Source organism: Epinephelus moara, chromosome 14 (assembly GCF_006386435.1).
Source record: "Epinephelus moara isolate mb chromosome 14, YSFRI_EMoa_1.0, whole genome shotgun sequence".
Classification (NCBI taxonomy): Eukaryota; Metazoa; Chordata; class Actinopteri; order Perciformes; family Serranidae; genus Epinephelus; species Epinephelus moara.
In genome coordinates, this window is record NC_065519.1 from 14,252,325 (window position 1) to 14,276,488 (window position 24,164).

Genomic DNA, 24,164 nt, shown 5'->3' on the forward strand with positions numbered 1-24,164 from the left:
GACAACAGGCATTACATTCATAATGCATATCTAAAGGCCCAGGCACACCAAACCAACTTCAGAGAACAAGCGGTGACAAAGGCCCTCTGCTGCGTTGCCTCATGTTGCTCTACCGTGGCCAAAAAAGTTGCAAATGAACACACCGCGAAGACTTGTGAGAGAGAAAATAGCCCTCCACACCAGCAGATGGTGGTAGTTTGTATTCGTCATTAAAAAAAGGGAAATGGGAAGACCATCTTGATGCTAGTTAGCCAGTTAGCACAATATAACACAATCCCAGTGTTGAAAGAACAAAGCATATTTACCGTGGGCCAGTGAACATTAACACAGACCATCATGAACCATTTTTGCTAACAAGCTCAATGACCCAAGTTTGTGTTGGTCTCACTCCCTCTTGACTTTAGCTTTTTGTTTACTTTCCTCACTTCAGTTTTTCTTGTGCGCTGAGCTGAACCGCCAATTAAAGTGATCTCACTCACCGAATGGTGCAAGACACACCGCAGGGATGAGGGCCATGGACACCCAGTCGATGGCCTTACATCAATGGACGTCTGACCATTGGCTTGGTGTGTCAGGGCCTTGAGACAAATGATAGGCAAACATTAGCCATTGTACATTTCTGCAAACCACAGACATGCTATATTTGTGCGTTATTATGTTGCAGATATGTTAAGTCTTTATGTTTCTGATGGTATGATGAACTCAGGTAAAAAAATCCAAACAGAACACAATGACACCAAGAACACAGGGGGTGAGTACAAGAACAAGCACAGGTTTGAACGCAGACAAACTGACAGGGAACAAAGGGAAACACACAGGTATATATACACAGAAAAGTAATGACAAGAACAAGACACAGCTGGAGGAGGAGGACATGGGCAAAAGGAGGGAGATGGGGATTGGCTAACAACAAGGGTGTGGAGGGGAACACTAGGGTGGAGCAAACAAGACTAATACAGAACAGGTGTGAAGGGAAGACTGTTGGAACAGGGAAGGACTAACGACACAGGTGTGACAGAAACAGGCGGGAAAACACACAGAGACAGGAAGTAAAAGCAGACACGACACATGAGGAGAGAATCTACAAAATAAAACAGGAAGCAGATTAAACATGAATGACGAACATGAAACAAGGAAGAACACAAACGGAGACCTCCAAAACGAAGTCCACAAGATACAAGAATATAAACAAACACCCAGGATCATGACAAATTTAAAATGTAGATTAGGCTTGTATGAGACATGATCTGTTTCTTGCCTCAATTGCAGCTAGAAAGAAATGCACCTTTTCAGAATAGCTGTGAGGCTGAACAAGTGGTGCGTTCATCCAATCAGGTGCAGAACAGAATCAAGTCTGAGTGGAGGGAAAAAGCTAATTATTATCTAACTTATAGCTTACTAAAAATAAAACTACTGTAAGAACCACCAGCTATGTTCTCTTTACTTGCACCAAGATAGAACGAAGTAGCATTCCTCCCTGAGCTGCATGTTTTGGTACTCTTTCAGCTCCTGTTGGTCAGAGAGCATGGTGTGAGATACGAGGTCAGGGGTCATGTTGTGAGGGTAAAGTGACAATTGAGGTTTAATGGTGCTTGACGAAAAGGTGATGGACGGAGCCTGAGGCCCCGCTTTGACTGCGGTTCGGTTTGAATTTCACAGCGTGAAACCGAGAGGGAGTGTTTTTGCCATATGTGCAGTTTTCAGTGCACAGAAAGCACCGGAGTTTGTTGTCATGCACGACCATTCCTGTCTGTCTGGGCCGGTAATGGGTGGGGGGAGGGGAGGAGTAGTACGTGGGTGTTGGTAGGTGTAGGTTGTAATGCTGGCAGGTCATTTATAACCCGCTGTTGTCCCCTTGCTGCATTTTCCCCAGCGATAGCATGTGGCTCAGGCAGAGTACATCGATCAGGGACTGGAGACCAATTTACTTAGAGAAGAGACAGATAAAGAGCGAAAGCAAAAACGTGCATTATATTTTTATTGAGGGAGAAATTAGGAAGAGAAAGAAGAGTTTATACATATTACTCCACTATCAGAGGTAGAAGTGGGGTCAGAGATGATTTTATCAGTTAAAACAGAATGTGGTGAAGTACTGTAAGCATAGAGCCTGAGGCCGCGGAGGTTATCAGGTCAAATCACGGCATCACCATCATTATAACGGCTCTGTGTGGTGAAATCTGACGGACAGACGAGGTGGAGTTAGGGCTGAGACTACAGAGAGAGGGGGGATCTAGAGGGTGGATGACCGAGGCTATATATAGAGAGTTGCTGAGGAGAGAACAACAGAGAGGCTCTTGAATTTTTTAGAGTGATTCTAGATGTATGAGGCAAAGATTGGAGTGAATTAGTGTGAAATGCACATGCAGGGGATTTCAGATCTTAGACTTTAATGCCCTTAGCAGCTGCTTTCCATAAATGTATTTTTGTGTGCATTTTGAAGTATGCCTTGAGAGTAGACGTACGAAAATTATAAAATACTTACTTGATTGCACTTAAAAGTTCTTAACTCGCTTGAGGTATGTTTGCCTTTGTCAAAAAAAGTTGACCTCCTAAACTGAATATGGAAACACCTTTGAGTTCTGACAAAGCGGGAATTAAACTCACATGACTGATCAGCTGTTCCCACTGTCGGTGTCTTTCTGGATATTCCCATAAACAAACATACAGTTTTGCCTTCATCTCTGGACAGCATGAAACATAACCAATATTAGCTAACATGAATGAACAATTGAATCATGTCCAGTCTAAATGAATTTCTGAAGATCTCTAAATATTTCTCTCAGTTTGATGGCCAAGGCGAATTGTTTTGTTTCCGGGTTGCACCTTCTACTTCTTCTACTCTGTTTGCTGGCAGATTACAGCCATTAAGCCACATCTGATGAAACTACACCTTGTATAGCCAAGTTTATTTGTTTTAAACCAGTTAATAGTTCTCTCAGTTTCAAGGTGGGCACCCAAGATTACTGTCACCAATCCAGTATCTGATCAAATGTCTCCCCTTCTGTTCCTGAGATATGACGCTGAGTAATGGCCAGAAAAGTGTTTCATGCAGAATATTATGATGTCACAGTGAAGTTGACCTTTGAACTTTTGGATATAAAATGCCATCACTTCATCATTATATCCTGTCAGACATTTGTGTGAAGTTTTGTCATAATCAGCCTAAGAATTCTTGAGTTATGGCCAAAAACATGTTATGTGAGGTCACAGTGACCTTGACCTTTGACTTTCGACCACCAAATTTGATACAGTTTATTCTTCAGTCCAAGTGGACGTTTGTGTCAAATTTGAAGAAATTCTCTTAAGGTGTTTTATCATGTTCACGAGAATGAGACGGATGCAAGGTGACATTGACCTTTGTCCTACAGTATAACCACCAAAATCCAATCAGTTCATTGCTGAGTCTAAGAAGACGCCAAAAGATGCCAAGACGTTTGTGCCAAATTTAGATCAGCTCTCTTTTTAGCTTATACAATGTAAAGCTGCAGCCATGAAAGGACACAAGCACATTTTTGCATCTGTCACTGGATCCATGTTTGGAGGTGATAACATACCTGTCATATTGTTTTAAGTGAGACTGTGACTTTTGTAAGAAGAAACAACTTTCAGATTAAAAGCTGAATTCTTAAGGCAAAATCCCACCCTTGCTCAATTTAATACATTCAAAGGTTTTGTCGACAGAGAGTTTGTTTTTTCTCAAACGACAGCAGTGTTGAACTCTGTATCCAAAATTCATTCAGACATTCTCTCCCCCTCAGCCTCACCTTCAGCTACCCAGCAGTGTGTATATTTGGTGTACTGTATGTGTGTGTAAGTGATTTCTGCCTGGTTAACTCCACAGCCTGGAGCGCAACTGGTTTTCTATTATCATCAGTGTGTGTGTGTGTGTGTGTGTGTGTGTGTGTGTGTGTGTGTGTGTGTGTGTGTGTGTGTCAGATTGATAAAGAGCACAAGAAAGAGTCAGAAAAAGCCCAGAAAGAGAGAAAGAAGCAGAGTTAAATGAGAGAGATAAAAGTTGTCAGGGAGCGCTTTGGGCCGAGGGACCATCTGTTGCTGAAACAATTCATTTCCAGCCTCCTCTGCTGCTCACTTCATTCACATGCACACATCTGGTGTCTCGCAGCGTCGCTTCACTGCTCAAACATCCACTCAGGCTTTAGGCCCGAGTAATTATGTTCAAGATCGTCCAAAAAATTATCACTTTTGTCTTCAAGATACAAATAGATAGGTGTATTATTGTGAAGCTTGGGCACTCAAAACCACCTGAAAGACTTTACAGCAGAAGATGGAAATGAAGTAAAACTTAAAATCTGCAATCAGGTAATCATTTTGACTATCAAATGTCAGAACAATGAAATTGCTCATCGTACTATTCTACAACCAAAGATGACGTCTTCAGTTGTCTTGTTTTGTCCCCAAGAAATTCAATTTACTCTAATATAAAACAGAGCAAATCAGCAAACCTAATGATTTACCAGATGAGACTTGGAAATCTTTGATGGTATAAAATCTGCTCTGGATAATGGTGCTCCTTTACAAATTGTAACACTTGTTATTTTCTCTGTTTACATTCAGAAATACTGTATATATACATACAGCATTATTACAAGCTTTGAGCAGCAAGTTAATCTGTTCATTATCTTTGATTTGATTAATTACAGGTTTGAATAATTGCTTGATTTCATTCCTTTACACTATTTGATGACATCCTCTAGAGCAGTGGTACTCAACTTAAGGCCCCGCAGGCCAAATCTGGCCCCCAACAGGGCTTTGCATGGCCTACCGACCATTTTCTAATTCACAATGAAAACAAATGCATTCATACTGGGATTTTTTAAGTGTAATTAAGGTGCCAAAGTGCATAAAACGGCATCAAAATATACTTTTTACATCAAAAAATTGCCAGGAGAGCATTCTCTGAACCTCTGTCAGAGGTCGGGGCTAGGGCCAGAGTATCCTCAAATCCTGGAAATACCCTTGTGTACACCAGACCTGTGTGGAGCTGCTCGTCTGTTTTTGCCTCTTGGCAAAGATGAAGGAAGACACGCTGAAAGGTTGAGAACTGGCAATTTAATGAAAATTAGACAGAAGAATTTGCCTTCATTTGCTCAAATAAATACTATTAATGTTTGTTTATTAACTGGCCCCCGACCTCCTGTCATTTTGCATTAGTGGCCCCTGGGCAAAGCAAGTTGAGTGTCCCTGCTCCAGAGCTCATGCTATTGTACATTTAAAAACAATTCAGAATTGGTGCAATAGACTAAATTGCACACATTTAAGGGAGGTAATATGGTCCATTTCCTGTCTTTACAGTCCTTCAGTAGCTCTGTTTACTGCTTCTTCTTCTTCTTCTTCTTCTTTTTCCTCCCTTGTTTCCTTTTCTGTCTTCTTCTCTGTTTTGCTGTGCCTCTTTTAAAAGGTTGGAGGTCAGAGGTCAGGGACTGTGTGAAAGAGGGCTTTGTCTGAGTGGAAAGGTCTATGAAGAGCACACTTCCTCTGACACTGAGTCAAACACACACACACACACACACACACTCTTACATACAGATGTCAGGGATTGTTGCTTCACCTTAATACAAAGTCCAGATGTTACAGTCTTTGCATCTCATTAAACACATCTTTGACATCTGTCTGTGCACCCAGGCACACTCATCATACATATATACATACTGTGTTACATGTTGCAGGTAAAACTTAATGACTGTTGGCATCAACAGTCAGTTAATATGCTCCAACAGAACTAGCTCACATAACGTGCAGTCTGACCATGTTGGATCAATACACAAAAAACATTTTACTTTGCACTTTGCTTGACATCATTCTGCTCTTTACCTTTATCTTACTGTAACTCACTTTTATTTTACTGTAAATGGACACTTCATTGCAGTGTCAAGAAAGTCTTATTTGATTGGGTTAGCTGGCTACGAAGGTGGTATTATCATGTAGAATCATTATGATTTAGCAGTGAAAAATCATTTGTTTAGATCCCAAAACACAGGGAAATGAAAAGCACGGCAAGCTGACGGTCAGCTGTCAGACAACGTCCGGTTGACAGTCCTAGTTTTTGTGGTGTGTCCCACACTGTTGGCACATGTTGGCCTTTGTCGGTTCTTTTGGGCTGATTTAGCATGTTGAATCAGCATCAATGAAATCACTCTGATTGGCAGTTCAGCTCAGTGCACAAGAAGAAAAACAAAAGTGAGGAAAGTAAACAAATGGCTGAAGTCAAGAGGGCATGAGATTCAAATAAACTTGTTATATTATGCAAGATTTTTTTTTAGCCATTGAGCTCTTTAGCAGAAAAAGTTGTAATTGTTTGTGTCGTTGGTGACTAGCGCTCAGTAAATATCCTTTGCTCTTTAAAGCTCCAGTAGGCAACATTGTTTTGGTATAATTGAGTAAAAATTTTATAATATCCTCTTTATAATATCCTCTAAGCATAATGTAAATCAAGTGGTCTGAGACAAACAATAGGTTTCTGCACCTTTCTGCAGCGCTGCTGCACGGTGAGGGAGAGCCGAGGCTCCCAGAGAGGGAGAAACAGAACCCAGTAGGATAAAATACTCGCGTGCTCGTCTGGTAGGAGGGGCTCAGGGCGGAGACAAACGAAACCTAACTCAGATGAGACTCAAATTTTCAGGCTTTCTACCTACTGCAGCTTTAAGCATGGTGTTGTGTTGTTAATGTGCTAACTGGCTAACTAGCGTCTTGAATCCATCCTGTCAGTCTTCCTGTTTCCCTTTTGAATGAGGAAAACAGACTACCACCGCCTGCTGGTACGGAGAGTGGCCTTTGTCACCACTAGTTCTCTAATGTCAGTTTTGTGTGTCTGAGCCTTGAGTTGTGTGTGCTTGGTGTTGTGCATTAGCGAAACACTGTGACACACTCTCAGAGCTGACTTCTCACATTCCTTTATTGTTCTGCACCGCTGTTATCTACTGACATGTTCCTCTCAAAATAAGAGCACACTGCATTACCAACTCTGACTCCACCATGTCTGCTCAGAGCTGGAAAACCACTCTGGTCACCAGAGGGTTCATCACCTTATGTAACCAAATACTCCTCTTTCCTGCTGGATGTGTTACTTAACTTCAGTCCCTATGTGTGTTTGTGCTCCAGGGGGCCCGTGTTTGGGTCAGAGAGAAGGAGCAGCTGGTTCCCGGCACAGTCAACTCCTGCGGAGATGGAACTCTTGTCATCACAATCGACTATGGCGAGGTAAGAAATGTATACACACTCACAGGGCAGCTGATACACACTCACCTCCTATAACTTCCTACACAAGACATTTTTATGCCTTTGTTCTTCATCTGTGATGTGAAAATATCAGATTGTCACACAGTCAGAGAAGTGAAAAGTGTGCGTCCTAGACATAGTTGAGTTTTACGGTCGTAGCACAGCACAGAGCACCTCTCCTGCGTGACTGCTGACAGCGCTGTCAGCAGAGGAGGCAGTCAACCTCACCAGAAGAGAAGGGTATACCAGTGCCTGGTTCAAAAGTAGTTTAGTCAGCTTTGCTAACGTTCTGCACTGCAGCTGAGAGCATCGGAGCGGCGAACAAAACTGCCATTTTCAGAACGCCTCCTAACCCCTCAACCCTCCCCTTTCCATCACAGTTATTTTGTAGTCAAGTAATTCTGAAACAGGACTCTGTTTGTAAAGCTGCTTTCCTGTTTGACAAAAAACCTCACTAACACCCAGTAACATCTTTTGTCTTTAGTGGGAAAGGTTATAATTGTACTTATACTTGTCTGCAGAGTCAGGCAGAACACATGACTGCTGTTGTCACAGGTATTTATCTGCTCCAGCTCCAGTCAGCAGTGATAGAAACATGACACCCGCGTGGACATGCTAATTTTCGCCCCTTTTCCTGCACGACCATCGGTTACTCTTTGTCACCTCAACCAAAAATTCTGGCCAGCTCCATCCAATTAGTGCTTGAACATCTTTCCAAATTAGTTGGCACTGAGTTTGAAAGAGAGACTGAATAAGTAACATGAAAAAGAAGTAACCACCTTAACATTGACACTGGCCTCCATGCCAGGCCCCTAGGTAGAGCTCCAGACTTTGAAACCGATTTCACAGGGATTAAACTGTGTAGCTACAACCTCCTAGTCTGTCATGTGATGCCATGTCAAGCCCATAGACTTACACTGGGAAGACGTCTGTTTATCAGTGGACATATTGTTTTTGAGTGTCACAACCCCACCGAAATGAGTCGTTCCACCATCGGAATTTGATCCATTTGGTCTGACAACATTTGGAAGGCCTAGAAGAGCTACAAGATTAAATCATTTGATCCCCATTCAAGCTAGTGAAGGGATAACCGTAAGTAGCTGGCTTGGCTAACAGAAGTCTTACTCTAACTGCTTACGGTGCTTACTAGATCCAGGTAATTTTACACCCGCAAAATAGAACTTTTTTGGCCTTGAGCGCCACTGAGCAACTTTTATAGGAATGAACAGGGCATCGCCTCAAACGCTGCATCCAGTTCTCTCTATACATCCATGCTACATGCTGCTTTTTACTGTTTACTAACCCTGTTTTCTGGTGACATTTAACATGACACACCAGGGAAAAAAAAAAGACAGAAAGCCATACTCATCTACTGGCAATGGGAGAGCAGTCTATTGCCTATTCTTAGTGGCTTTCCCTGTGCTTAAAAAACCAACATCTATGTGTTTTTTGGTAGAAAAAGGGTATAAGAGTTTACAGCCTTCCATGCTGGTGCTCCCTCATCGACATTTATTCTCAGTTATTTATTTGTATCCCCATTGGCTGCACCTAAAGTAGCACCACTCTTTCTGGAGTCCACACAAAACATAACTTGTAAAGCACGACATACAACACATCTGAAAGAAGTCTCAGAAAGCACAAGTAAAAGTCAAGTGAAAAAGTAAACATCACAAAACATCAAACTCCATTTTAATTTTAATTGCTTACGTTTAAGGGGCAGCCTTCAAATAAACCCATTTTAATTCTGGGGGTGTTGCTGTTTGTGGTTGGCGCCTTGGAGAGGCCACCACAGTGCCTCAGTTACACAGGTTCTTCATTAAAGCTGTGATGATCTGGAAAAAATATTATTTTTTTATGTGAAGGAGGCTGTTTATTTAGCAAATAGTATAAACTGGAGCAAATTGCAAACACTCTGCAAGCTGAAAACACATTTAATTAGTTTCAACCACACAGGAGAGGTAAACAGTGTCAGCATCAGATGACTGCTGAGCGAAAGCTGCAGTTGTTGCCTGCTATATGTCACCTGGACTGTGCATCAGATAAAGATCAGAGTGAAGGTGAAGCAGCTGTGCAGGTTCATCCTCTCCTGTGTGGATCAATCAATACAAACTCCTGGTCATGATGCTCCACTTCCCTGCCCCACTTCCTTCCTCCTCCTCCTCCTCTTCCTCATACATATGCAAAATTCATCCCTGACACACATTCAGCCTCCAGAGGAGAGCTAGAATAGACGGAGAGCATTACGGGAGCACAACTGCACATTTCAGGATGTCAGATGTCAGAGCGGCTGCTCCAGCTCGGGCCCTTTAACACCAAACCCCCTGCCAAAATAATGGAATTGAATGTTTAAATCTCATTATGAGTGTGTGTATGCGTGTGTGTGCTCATCTAATCTGCACCAGAGCAAGGACATGCACACGTTGGATTTAATGTTTTTTTGATGGCTGATGTGTTTGGCACACACACGCATACAAACACACACATGCGCTCCAGTTGGCAGCGTTTAGATGGAGCTAATAATAGACTTGGTTCTTTGGCCCGAATTCAAGAGTCTCAATCCTGCCTTTATGCCCCCAAAGAACATCCACATGCAGGCCCTCTTTCACAGACGTACAATGAATTCATGTTTGGCCTTTAAGACATAAAATGGCCCAACGCTGCTCTAAAAGCATCGTCTTTTGATGTAGCTGCTTCTCTGTTCTTGTTCGGGGACACAGCGGGGACGGGTAGGCATTTCCCAAAATAGAGGATTGGTTATAGGAGCAGGCATTCTCTTCGCTTTGGATTATGAATGTCCTTAACCTCCCCAACCCCCATCAACCCAGCTCTGCCTAGCTTTCCCTCCTCCGTCCTCCCTCTCTGCTAGCGCGTGGTGTTTAAATGTTAGCTCTGCAGGAGCTGGTGAATATTTGATAGAGAATCAGCAGGACTGGGGGGCTTTACCCTGTTACGACAGGATCTGACCCATGCAAACAGTCCCAGGATCCCCATCGCTCCCTGCTGCTCTGCCCTTGGTTCCCATGATCATAAATTCATTTTTGATTCAAGTGTCCAGAGCGGACCCTCGAGGCATTTTTAATAGTTGGTGGCTGGTAGAACAAGAAACATGCAACATTTAGCAGTGTTTGACTGGTTTCTTTTTTGTTTTACTTTTACTTTCCTCTCTCATATTCTGCTCCCAGCTGCCATGTCACTCTGGTTCTGTGATCTACAGGCCCTGACCCAGTTCAACACATTACCAATTCTGGGTTACAAATGCTTTGGCTGCAAAACTACAAGCCTTCATGTCAAATCAGCACAGCTCACAACTACCAGGGGTATATGTGCAAGCCTTTACATCATTCATAGTTTTACCCTGAGTGAGTTTTCAGAACAGACAACATCCTACTAATGTTCAAGTTTACTGTGGATGTTTGGAGTGAGTTTGTGATGACCTGCTGACCGATCTTTTGTTTTGTGAAAGTAGTGATTTTACGGTCTCATTGATTGCATGGTACACAATCACCCATACTTTAGCCCCTCTTCTCTCTACCACATAAAGATGTGAGCATCTTTCCTACGCTGCAGAGTGCCAAGTGAAAAGAGTCGGCCTCTGCGGCTGACATGTTGCAGCTCAGCTTGTCATCTCAGAAAGGTTGTGTGGATGTGTGTTGCTTGTTTGATGGGATATAAAGGCTATCAAGACTGACTTGACCCTTTCGCTAAGTCCTGCCCCTCAAACGCAGACTGGCCAATTATAGTGCATTGAGTGTTCACTTCAATGCACCAAAGCATCTATATGTGAGTTGAATACACAGCAGCATGGCTCTCAAGTCAAAGGCTGACGTCTGAACTCTTCAGCTGTAGTGCAAGCTGCTGTGATCCATTGATTCAGCTCCTCTTGGGATCTCCCAGGGTGCTCCCATCCCAACCAATACTGGATGTTTGAGGAAAATACAGGTATTGATATTGACTGTTACAAGAAAGATAGGTAATGTTTTCTTTGGATTGACTCTGGGGTCTCCACCCAGTTGGATGTGACTAGAATAACTCCAAAGGTTGGCCTCCAGGAGGTATCATGAACAGATGCCTGCAGCACCTCCACCTTTCCTTTTTAAAGTGAAGGAGCTGTGTTTTTATGCCGAACTCCTTTCAATCTGAGCTCCTCGTGCTGTCCCAGAGAGCCCAGACATCCTGCGCAGGAAACCCATTTAATTTGCTTGTATTTGCATCATTCTTCCAGTCACTACCTTAAGTTCATGACTGGAAGGTAAATTAATCAGTAAAACATGTGGATCTTGCTTAGATATATCATATTATATAAGTCATGTATCATCCAAGGTTTTGTCTTTTCTTTTTTAAAGAGATACTTTGCCGATTTTCAACCAGCTTCGTGTCAAAACAATGTGGGCAGCATGTGTAAATAAATTGTGGTAAACTTCCCTCCATGTAACCAGTGCCTAGATATCCCCCCTCACTCCCTGGCTCTTGGGCTGTCGCTTCAACTACAGGCTGTACTTCTGCATTTTTTCCTCCACTGTGGACACAAAGAATATGGAAGCAGATTGAGAAAGATCCATCCCTCTTCTCTCGCACCGAAATCCGAGCAGATCAAACGGTAAAACTATAGGCACTGCTGATTGAATATATATCAAGATTATTACTGTATTGCCTTTTTCTCCCATACACTGTTTTTAAAAAAGTATTTTAGTAATGTGTTTAGCTGTAATAGCAAGAGTTTGTGAACAGGAAGTTGGTGCCATACTCTTTCCTGCACAGTGAAATCAGAGGCCGAAAAAACTGACATCAAATGCTGATCACATATTAACCAAGATTCTCTTAGTGAGTTGCCTTAAATGTTTTCAGGAGCATGTTTTTAACTGTAAAAGATCGACATCCATTTTCAAACGGACGTGTTCACATTATATCACCCACCAGCGGGAGTCTTTATTGGTCTGGTGTGGTGCAGTGCTTCTGTATCCTTCTTGAGCAAAAGTGTCCTTTTCCTCTGGTTCTGTAGCATCAATTTCAAAAGTATTTTCATCTCTCTACTGCATAGACATCCTAGTTTTATTAAAAGGCCATCTTCTTTAAATCTGTAGGCTATAACTTACTGCAGAGAGGAAACGATTAGATTAGATCAGATTAAAGGAAACTTTAATGAACCTGTCCTGAAACTGGGTCAGTGACTGGATATAGATGAATACAGAGCAAAGAGATGGTATGAAGATAATGTACTGAAAGAACACACTGATGGTAATAAAAACTAGAGATAGACCACAGTAGTTTTGGTTGTATTGGTAATTAATTCACTGATGTAATGTCTGTCAGTTATTTTAGATTTAAACAGGAAACTAACTGCAACATGTCTGAAAATGTCTGTTTAAAATGTATAAGTGTAGTTTCTAACTGAGATGCTTCACCCCAGTAATTTTTTATATGATAGTAGGATTGTGGCCTAAGTTGATTGACAAAAAAATTGACCACTATTAATAATATTCAATAACCGTTTCAGTCATCTTTAAAACAAATAGACTTTTAGACAAAACATGCAACTTGTATACATCATATTTGGCTCTTATTATATATATTTTTATATTATATACAGATTTTGTAGCATTTTATAATTACAATGATAAATTGAGAAAGTAATTACCAGATTAATCAATAAGGCAAATTATCAGTTGCAACCCCAGATGAAAGTTTATATTTACAACCCCATATTCATAACCAGACATGTTTAGGCAATTCTGTGCCTTTCAGAGATTTTCTTGGTGTGGTTGCCATGGATACAGCCACAGGGTTAGCATCAGGCTCCTCCTTATACATGCTATATTTGTGATGCCCCAATGTATAGCTCTATAGGACACACTTCACCCACACAGGAAAGTATTGCACATGGGAGAATATGAACAAACACACAGAAGTCAACACACACCTACATCCCTACACTTAAACAACACACATACACACACACAACTGAACATGCACGCATACACATACACAGGTTACGTTAGCGATGAGTTATGGATAGTGTGTGTTATGTGACCTGGATTTCAGTAGCTAGCGTGAAAGCTGCAGCGAAAGCTCACGCGAGCACAGAACATGCTGCAGGGATGCCTCACTCCGCGTGCACACACAAAATGACTGCAGACTTGAACACACACACACTCATACAGAAACCGACACACTCCGTCAAATGAAAAGCGCAGAAATGACTTGTTTTGTCTGATCTGGTGCAGAAACAAGCTGATGTTGCTGTGTGATCTCCTGACCCACATTCCTCTCCACAGTTTCATATTCCTACCCCTCTGAGGACCCCACAGTTACTCACTTACTCGCTTACTATCATATAATGAGATTAACTTAACTCTGATACGCAAACACACACACACACACACCTCCCTATCTGTCTCCTGCCTTCTGTCTGTCTCTCACCATCCCTGTCTCCCTGCAGTGTCCCTTATCTGTGGAAAATGTAGCAGAGGTTCCCCTTGGGCTGGGATGAGTGAGGGTTTAAAGGATGATGACATATGAAAGGTGTTATACACCCCAGTGCTGAATGGGTGCTGTGGGGCAGAGGAGGCATTAACAGAGTTAAAGCTTGTTATTAACCTCCTCTTCCTAAATCCAACACACCAAGATCAGCAGTAACAGAAAGACAAGGGGTCCAATGCACTTTGGAGGTGTGCAGCACAGTCAATTTTACATGGCACATTGAGGGAACTAAGAGGAAACAAAACACGTTTTTAAGTCCAATGATACATTTTGCTGCAATAAAAATTACTTAAGTGAAATGCACAGACTGAAAACTTTATTTTAATAGATAAAACAGTTCAATCAGGCCACTGGCCGCCCACATGTAAGTTGTCGACGATGACAACGTGTGTGTCGGCTTCGTGGAGTGTACCAAGTGCAGCTCGATGCTGGTGACAGCAAAAAGATGGGGACCTCGACACGTAAGAGGCACATGACGAAGGCTTGCCATGGAAAGAAAGACGAGAGTCAGCCTTCAATGTTCATGTTCGTATCCTTAAAAAAAATGTCGGGTTTAAACCGGGCTCACAGTTAAAGGGACGGGCCGGGCCGGGCTCGGGCAGAACATGCACGGGCTTGGGTGGGGTGGGGCTGGATTTTTTGGGCCCGATCTAAGCTCTAGCTGGAGGTGAATGGGGTGGAGGAGGGCGCGACGATTCCGCCTAAAATGGCAGCTGCGAGGAGCAGGTAGTACAGATTTTAAGTTTGGCAGAAGCAACATGAATAGTTGAAGGAGATCGTAGCAAAGTTTGATTGGCTAACTAGGAGAGGGAACACCCATAGTCAGCTGATTGGTTTGATTGTATCGTTACTTTAGGCTCAGACACATCAAACCGACATCAAAGAACTATTGGTGACGAAGGCTGACTGTTTGCCTCATGTGTCTTGGACAGAAAAACTTGAACACATCGCAAAGGCTAGAGCCACCGGCCAACTAGCATGTATGTTCGGCGGCGGTCGTCTGTTTTTGTCATTCAAAATGGGAAACCAGAAGACTGACAGGACGGATTCAAGACGCTAGTTAGCCAGTTAATCACATTAACAATAAAACCTAAGCCGAGAAGAACTGACTAGAGCCAGTGGTGAGGGAAGCCTGACATTGACCAATGATTGACCGGTGGCTTGGTATTGTATCGTTGGGTGTCTGATGATTCCCACCTCTAGTGATTAGCATTTTCCTTTAGACAGCTGCACAGGAGCAAATCACAAACCTGGCTAATGTAGCAGGTCCAGCAGAACTCACCATGACACTTGGTTTAAAGATGAAGAGACTTGCCCAGCACTGGTGGCTGCTCCTTTAGCTTCTAATATATTCTGAAGGGTCAGATTACCCCCTGTGTGTTCCACAATCCTAATCTGACGCATGGAGATCTGCCACATCAGATCCAAGGTCAAAGCGGAGAGCTGCAGGTACAGTGCTGTGTGATACTGTATCTTGCTCTGAATAGAGGTCTGCAGAGTATATAGGTCACTGTGCCCACAGCGCTCTATCTTTATCCCTCTCGTCCCCTCTCCTCCTCACTCTGGCTGCTGCTAATATGTGAAGTCAGACGAAGAGGCTTGTCTCCCATGGCTCTCCTCCTGTTTCATGCAAAGCAGCTTCAGACATCAGAGGGCTTTACAGGAAGGCCGCTCCGTGCACTGTATGTATGCGTGTGTGTCAAAGTGTGTTCACATGTGCAAAAGCAGGTTAAGGTAAGAAAAAAGCAGCAGGAAATTATGGAGGGGAAGAAGTCAAGTGTGTGTCTGAGAGAGTAAATACTGTCAGATCCATGATTGAATCCCACCAACAAGTATTGTCATAGCTTATTTCTCTGAGGCACAGACCTCCATCTATCCTCCTCCAAATTTCATGACAATCTGTCCAATAATTTTCAAGACCTTTCACGTAAAAACACAAACCTCATGCTAGAGGTAAAGTCAGAGGATCACCAAAATTATTGGGACTTTTTTTCGAACAAGAATGTGCCAGTCCATCCAACAAATGCTGGATAACACTGGATAATTGAAAACTTAAATTAGCTGATGGTGCTAGAGGAAGTCAGAAGAGGTTTCAAGTTTAACCAAGAGTCATCCCCTGGGGACCTCAAATGTCTCCACTAAAATTTATGGCAGTACACCCAAAAGTTTATTTCTGGGTGAAAGCCCTATGTCCTTTTTACCCATCCACCACCCCTCCCTCTGATACTGAATCACCTGACTTCCTGCTTTGATTCCATCATAATTATCATGGCCATGAGAGGCTGCCGTCCAACAATAAAGGGCCATTTTATTGTCTGATAATGGCCTTCTGAACCTAACAGTAGGTGTGCCAGGGTCCTTCTAGCCCATATCAATGATGCTTATAACCACTGATAGCTGCTATTTAATGGCCTGATTACAGCCAAATGGGCAGCACTGACCAAACAACATCCATAGACCCTATTTACGATAAACCCTTTGAAACGTGGCACAACATCACTTTTTTTGTGCTGCTTCAGACATCTTTCGCAAGTATTTAAACCTTTGAACCCTTGAGCAAATTGGTGCCATTTCTGTCAAAAACATGGGGGGGGAAAAAAAAAACGCATTTATAACAATTATTATTATTACATATTTGAAATTATGTTACAGAATTATTAGAATTTTATAACAGTTGACCCAGGTCATTTCCTTGTTTGTTTGTTTTTTATTTTTATTCTTATCAACTATTAACTACGTCAACTATTAACTTTGAAATAATTCTTGCAATTTTTTTTATTTACTTTATTTACTTTAAGAAATCCAGCCAATTTGCTCAGGTTTCAAGGGGTCAATATGGACACTGTAATTAATTTTAAGTTAATCCTACATACATCATATTCATGCTGTAAATACTCACTAGTGTACCAAATGTGTATAAATCCACAGCTGAAAATAGTCCCAGACATTTTGGGAAATTATTTATTTAAACATGAAAAATTGGGCAGAGAAGACAGATAGAAGACAGACTAAGGCTTTGTTGGTGTTGTTCTTTTCATGGGATTTTTTGGCAATAGGAAAAATACAGAGTAACACCAGCGTTATCCTTTAAGAAGCTTCCTCTCCCACTCTTCATGTCTTGTCAGAGATGTAACACTGAAGAGAAATCAGACCTGGTTAACCATGCTCTACTTCTACATTACTCTCATTCTGTCTGTCTCTCCCTCTCAGTCTATGTTCGTCTCTCTCTTAATGTTTTTCTCTCACTAATTCCATGTCTTTCCTCTGTTCCTCTCTCCAATAATGAATTATTGAATATGTTGTATCCCATTTTAGACTCTCGGGGTAGTCAAACTTATTGTGTGTGTATGTGTGTGTGTGCTTGATATACAGTACAGTTTGTGTGTGTATGTGTCCTCTTTGTGTTTGTTAATGTGCGCCAAGAAGCACAGAATGTGTGTTAAAACCCACCAGAGGGCACTGGAAGAAGAAGATGAAGACGTTTGAGAAAACCTTTTTTTTTCTCTTCCCACTTCGGCTGCGTTTTATTTCAGTCACTGACATACTTTCTCACTTTGTAGCGTCCCTCCTCTCTGAATCATCTGCATCTGGGCTGTCCCAAATGGTTTTCCCCGAACATGTCCGCTTTATCTGCTGTGAAAGGCCTTTATTTCTGAAAGCAGCTTTGGCTTTAGACGCAACTGTAAAATCCAGAACTGTAGCCCGGGCATTTATTTGATTTAATCCTATAGTTTAATGTCCAGTTTTGGGTTTTTTTGATAGAGACCACCATTCAAGATAGATCTTTCTTTAGAGGGGCACCCCGCAGATTTTATACATCAAAACTCACTTTAATTGTCACGAGAAGTATTACTCAACCTGTGAAAACAGTTGTTTAAAGTCCCCCTCCACTCAAAAATATGTTTTTCTTATCTTTATGTCCCCTTAAAATGTCTGACCTTGACTATATTGACTTGTATCAGTACAAAGTCTGTCACTAGCAGCAAACGGCCACAGGCTGGATTCGAACCCGGGCCGCTGCGGCAACAGCCTTATACATGGGGCGCCTTGCTCTACCCACTACGCCACAGACGCCCCCACATTGAAAGTTTTGACAGCTAGAATGTGCAGTTTTGGGATGTAAACCGGACCAATGTGAAGGCAGTGTAACATCTAGGGATGTATCCAACTCAGAATTATGTAAGTCAAATCAGATTTGACTGTTCAATACAAATATTCAACCTCTTAACAGTCTTTACTGGTCAAAAGGTTGGTTCGGTAGACAAAAGGACAGGAAAAGTCAGTGGAGGCAAACAAATCCAATAGGGATGAGCCAATCAGCAGGCTAAAGCCAAAAGAAAAACAAAAAAGGGACACATGGAAACAAAAGGCTGGAACGCTAGACACACAAGGAGCTAAGACGAACTGGCATCGAGAGAAAACAAGACACACACTAAATACTCTGGTGAGGGGAAGGATAACGAGACACAGGTGAGGCTAATCAGGGCGGGACACAATCAGACTCAGGTGAAGTCACAGGGGCAGGAAGTGAAGTGATCTGAAACAAGAGGAGATTGTGAGTTTCAAAGTAAAACGGGAAACAACATGAATAAATGAATGAAATAAAAACAATAAAACTTAAGAAACTTGAGCTGTGACAGTAGTATGGTAAAAAAGCTAATACTTCTAAGTAGAAGACAGAAGATAGTTATTTTGGAGACTTACATAGCAAAGCCTCTCTCCCCTTCGGGCAGCTGCCTCCATGTACGGAGGTGCCTGTACCAAAGTGCAGCGTCAAAGTGAAGAGCGATCACTCTGCAGCAAAATCTGGGGACCAATCTGCTTCTGGTACCTTTTCAGTTTAAAAAAAACTATATTGGAAAACCATGTTAAACAAAATATTAATCATTTTTACATATGTTAAAACATCTGGAGGGGAACTTGAATGTCTTCAGTGACACTGAAACAAGCTTCCTAAAGTCTGAAGAAATAACCTTGACGATGATTATCCCCTGACACGGAGCATTATGACAAGTTTTACAATTAATGGAAAGAAATGAGACAAGCGGAGAATTTTGACAACCAAGATCCAGGCCTCCATTTCAGTCGCCCCAGTGTCCTTCCTCCCTTCAACACATGTGATGTGGAGTGTGTGTGTGTGTGTATGTGTGTGAAGCCTTATCTTCTGTTCCACTATAATTTACCCCTGGATTGCTACGGCAGGCTTGACTTTCTGATTGAAATGGCTCTCAGTAAGCCTTCAATTATAGGCAGGGGTCCCAGATTGAGCCATTTAAGCATTACAGTGGGTCTTTGAGTGAACACACAGGGAACCGTGTACATGTAGAGAGACAGAGCAGAAAGACTTGCAGTAAAAACAACAGCAAAAAAACTGAAGCGTGGAGGATACAGGAACCAGCAATAAAGAGTGAAAACGGACAAATGAAGAAAGAAAAAGGAAGCTGCAGGAGGCTGAAATGTGGGAGATGCAGTGTGGGGCAGGGGGTAAATTAATGAAGAGTGGGCTGATGTGAGGGAGGAAGAGATGGAGAGAACAGAGAGATGACAACGAGGGGGAAGGGAGTGACGTACAAAGGGAAAGCGAGATGAGAGAGACAGAGAAGTGATGTCTGAGACATAAAGGCATGCAGACAGTGAGAGTAGGAGAGAAAGAGATTTAATAGGGTGGGAAAATGAAGAGAAAAGCCTTATCTAAAACTAATGGACTCGGATATCATTTGAGGGACTTTCAGTGTTTTTGTTCTCACAGAAATAGGAATACACCCCAGTCTGGATGTAGTACAGTCAATATGAACGCATCTGTGCGTGTGCAAAGCTGTTCAAGTCATGACCAACAGGCATGTTAATGCATCTCATCACTCAGTGTGTGTCCCGTGCACATCACACACGTACTGTGCATAACCACACATACATCAACAGAAATACGGAGGTGTAAAAGTTACCAGTGATCTTGAATTAGCATCATATGTTCATCAGATAAATTGATTAAAGGTCCAATGTCTGGGATTTAGGGGGATATATTGGCGAAATTGAATACAAGATAATAAGTATATTTTCTTAAGTGTATTCTCACCAAAAAATTAAGAATTGTGCTTCCATTACCTTAGAATGAGCTGTTTATATCTACATAGGGAGCGGGTCTTCGTCCATAGAGGTCACCATGTTGCACCGCCATGTTTCTGTGGTAGCCCAGAAGAGCCAAACGCTGGCTCTAGATAGGGCCGTTGGCATTTTTTCATCGGCCATTGTAGTTAGCAGGCCCTTCCTGACCAGAGCATCAAAATAACACTTAATTTTTTGACATGATACTGCTTTATTTAGTGTTTTTACCGGGTCTGTACATTTTGGAGAGGAAGAGACCTCTGCGATTAAAACTTTGACTGTAGTTAAAAATCCTTTATTAATACATGAATAATCAACGTGTTTCGACTAGAGAGTTTTACACCCTTCTCAAAACACTGCCATGTTTATGCTGGGTAAGTTATGTTGATCAAGGACTATGATCGCCATGTGGATTCTTGATCATTGTTTATGTCAACATCAACATAGCAATGATGTCCCTGGATTAACCTTAAAAAAAATATGCAGGAGGAAAACAATCTTGAAAAAGAAAATTGTTTTGAATGGGCTTTGAAAAAGGAGGGAAAATGTGTCTGTCACAGTTCTTTGCAGCTGCAAAATGACATTATTCTTAATTTTATTGTTAGTGAACAATATTGGTAAGCTTACTCATTAGCAAAGCCTACCTAGTTAGCAAGCTAACTCACTGATCCTGGTAGGGGTGGGAATCTCTAGGTACCTGTTTCGATTCAATTCCGATTCTGAGGGCAACGATTTCGATTATAAAATGATTCTCGATTCTAAAACGAGCCAATAAGAAAATCTACACTAGATATTGAAAAACATTATTGTAATAAAACTGGGAATACATATCCAGTGCATACAATCTCTATTACTTACTGTGGTTGAGATGACTGCACTCCACCAGTCTCCTCCAGTCCATCCTCGTCATCTACAAATCTCAACGGGACTCTCCTGTCCCTCGTCGACCTCCTCGACATTTCTCCTCCAGTATTTACAAAACTATAACTGACTATAACTATCTACGAACTATAAAAACACGAACTATTGCAAAAAAGACGAATGATGGCAAAACTACGAACTATGGTGAAAACACAACGAAAAAACGGCAAAGAACACTCAAAAACACGGCATAAAAAAACTCAAAAGCTCTCAAAAAACCACAAATACTATTATTTACAACACTAAATATTATTTACAAAGAAAATGCCACCCAAACTCACAACTCAAAACTCACCAAAACTCCACTAAAACACCGCTAAATCACTCCAACTTGCACTCTCCGCGTCAGCTGTCACTCTCCTCCCGCTGTGCTCACTTCCCTCCCCTCTTCCGCAGGTAATGACATCTCTACTAACGTCTACGGTACATTACTTTACTCTAGTAATGTACCGTATATCTGAAAAGCTCCGCTTCTCAGCTTTCAGAATCTGTTGGAATTATCGATAGCGTGAATGGTCGAGGAGTTACGGTCATTTGAAAAATAAATAAAAAAACAAAATTAAAATCGATTATGAGATTTCCACATCGATGCTTGCATCATTCAAGACAGAATCTCGATGCATCTAAAAATCTTTTTTTCCCCCCCCACCCCTAAACCCTGGAGCACAGGGTGCACAGTGATGATGTCACAGCCAGGGCTGTGATTGGTTGATGTCGGTCCAGGAACATGATGTGGGATGTTGATCCGGGAGCATATCCTACTTGGCAAAATCTCGTTGTGTGAAAGGCACTAGACGTCCTGTGGAATATGAGTAAATGTTAGTATGTTAATAGCACATTTTTGAATTAGGAACTTAAAATACTGACTTCTATTTCAGTTTTGCACATTTGCTGCCAGTACTGGCTGCTGACATTGACCCTCCGACGGTAATACTCATATATATGTAAGTCATTTTGCTTCTGTAGCAGCGTGTCAGTGCCTTGATTAAACACCATGGGTGTAAAGAGGTGAAGACAAAGAGTCAAGTGGACAGGGTCACAGTGAATATGGTGAGCTACATAAGTTATGCTCTCTCTAATGGAGGACGAGGGATAATTGGGTCATTTCATCACAGCTGAGTGAGTGCGGAAAGGTTAGAGATTTAATGGGTGAGACCTTCATCAACAATTACCATCAGAGAGAATCCACATAGTGTCTGCACTTCTATAAGACATGAGAGGGAAGGCTAGGAATTAAAGTACACCGTATAGCACACAGGTTTTTATTTGTCAGCCACAAGCAACATTGTACACACAGACATGTTGGCAAAAGATGAAACCGCTGAGTTTGTTCGCCCTGAGAGAGATGTCTGCACGCACACACAGCTCTGTGCGGTGGAAGACACTGTTACTGGAGTGAAATAGATTTATTTAAGAACAAGATGTCTGAACGCCTACAGCGTGCCCCTCTGCCACTCTCAACAGACTCCCATCACATCTGTTACAGCCACACACACACCCACCAACACACACACCCACCAGCACACACACACACACACACACATACACAGGTTGGAGGCTGGCTGTGAGACCGAGCTGGCATATTAACAACCTTTCTATTCTTAGACAAGTTGATTTTGCTGGAATGAATGAACGACCTTTACGCCGAAATAGAATCACTTTAATTATCCGTGTGTGTTTGGATTGTGTACAAGAGAGAAAGTCGGGGATCGTCGTAGCCTCCTGTGTGTGTGTGTGTGTGTGTGTGTGTGTGTGTGTGTGTGTCTGACATGAATACACACTGGGCTACTTTCACCTGTCACGTCCTGCCAGATCAGATCTGTTACTCTCTCTTCTTCTTCTTCTTCTTCTTCTCTGCTTCCTCTCCTTCTTCTTCCTCCTCCCCTTCCAACAGACGGGCTCCCCACCCGCCTTGTCCCCTGCTCTCTTGTTGCCATGGCGATGGATGACATAGATGAGATGGGGGTCTGGTTAGAAGAAGAGCCACAAAGCTCAGTGTTCTCACCCTGTGTATTTTCATCACGTTGCATCACAATTAGCCTGTTAATGCTAAAAATGGAAAGACCTCACAATGTTGGCATCTCATGAACACGTTGGCTCGCTCCGCACTCTGAACAAGAAACCTTTATTATCCAGAAGCCATTGCTACCAGCATGACAACTGAAACTCAAGTATTACATCTACCACGGAGGAAATATTGTGATGTATTTTCTGCCTTTTTATTTGACCTTGAGCACACACACAATGCCAAGTAACACCGGCATAATATACGTTGCAATGCCGGCCATTGTTTCTGTGTGTGTGTGTGTGTGTGTGTGTGTGTGATACATTACAGGAAAATCACCTTAAAATTCTTGTAAATGGATTGTTCAACATTTTGGGAAATATAGTTAATCGCTGTCTTGCTGAGAGTTGGATGAGAAGATCGATTCCACTCTCATGTTTGTGCTGTAAATATGAAGCCACAGCCAGTTAGCTTAGCTTAGCTTAAAGACTGGAAATGGAGGGAAACAGCTAGCCTGGCTCTGTCCAAAGCTAACAAAATGACTATTATTACGTCAGTAATGCACACGGTATATCTTATTTGTACGTTTTCTAGAGGGGTTTTGCACCACCTTGGCAAGAAATAGTCTGTCAGATTTCAGCTGATGCTAAGCTAAGCTAAGATCCATTCATCCATCCATTTTCATCCACTTATCCAGGGGCCCTATCTTGGGGGCAGCAGGCTGAGCAAGGTACTCCAGATGCTCTCCCCAGCAATACTTTTCTTGCTTCTCCTGGGGGACCCCAAGGTGTTCCCAGGCCAGAAGAGATATGTAATCCCTCCAGCATGTTCTGGGTCTGCCCCGGGGCCTCCTACCATGTGGGATGTGCCCGGAACACCTCTAACTGGAGGCGCCCAGGAGGCATCCTGATCAGATGCCTGAACCACCTCAACTGACCCCTTTCAATGCGAAGGAGCAGCGGCTCTACTCCGAGCTTCCTCCAAATGTCCAAGCTCCTCACCCTATCTCTAAGGCTGAGCCCATTCATTCAGTCACTACCCAGAGCTCATGACCATAAATGAGGGTTGGGACGTAGTTGGACCAGTGAATCAAAAGCTTCACCTTCCAGCTTAGCCCTCTCTTTGCCACGACAGTCTGGTGCAGCGCTTACACCACTGCAGACGCTGCACCAAAGCACCGATTAATCTCACGCTTCATTCTACCCTCACTTGTGAACAAGACCCAAGTGTATATTTGAGTACACCTGATTTATTGTTTTGTTTTTGTTTTTACCATGATATCTAATTGGGTATAAAGAGTGGTGGATTTTCTCTGGTATTGGTATCGATCTGTGGTTTTGCAATGAAATCTCTGTCGCTCATCAGCTCTCTGATCAGCGGCTGTTTGGTGACTGACTGTCGATTTGGTGGCGAATAACGAAAG

At 42.4% G+C, this 24,164-nt stretch overlaps 1 protein-coding gene across 1 annotated transcript in view; it reads left to right on the forward strand.

Annotated features, from left to right (window-relative positions):
• myo10l1 (myosin X, like 1) overlaps window positions 1-24,164 on the forward strand; it is a 73,317-nt gene that overhangs the window by 15,545 nt on the left and 33,608 nt on the right. The window contains exon 2 of the mRNA XM_050062467.1: window positions 7,120-7,218. Coding sequence (XP_049918424.1) covers window positions 7,120-7,218 — 99 coding nt within the window. The remainder of the gene's footprint in view (window positions 1-7,119; window positions 7,219-24,164) is intronic.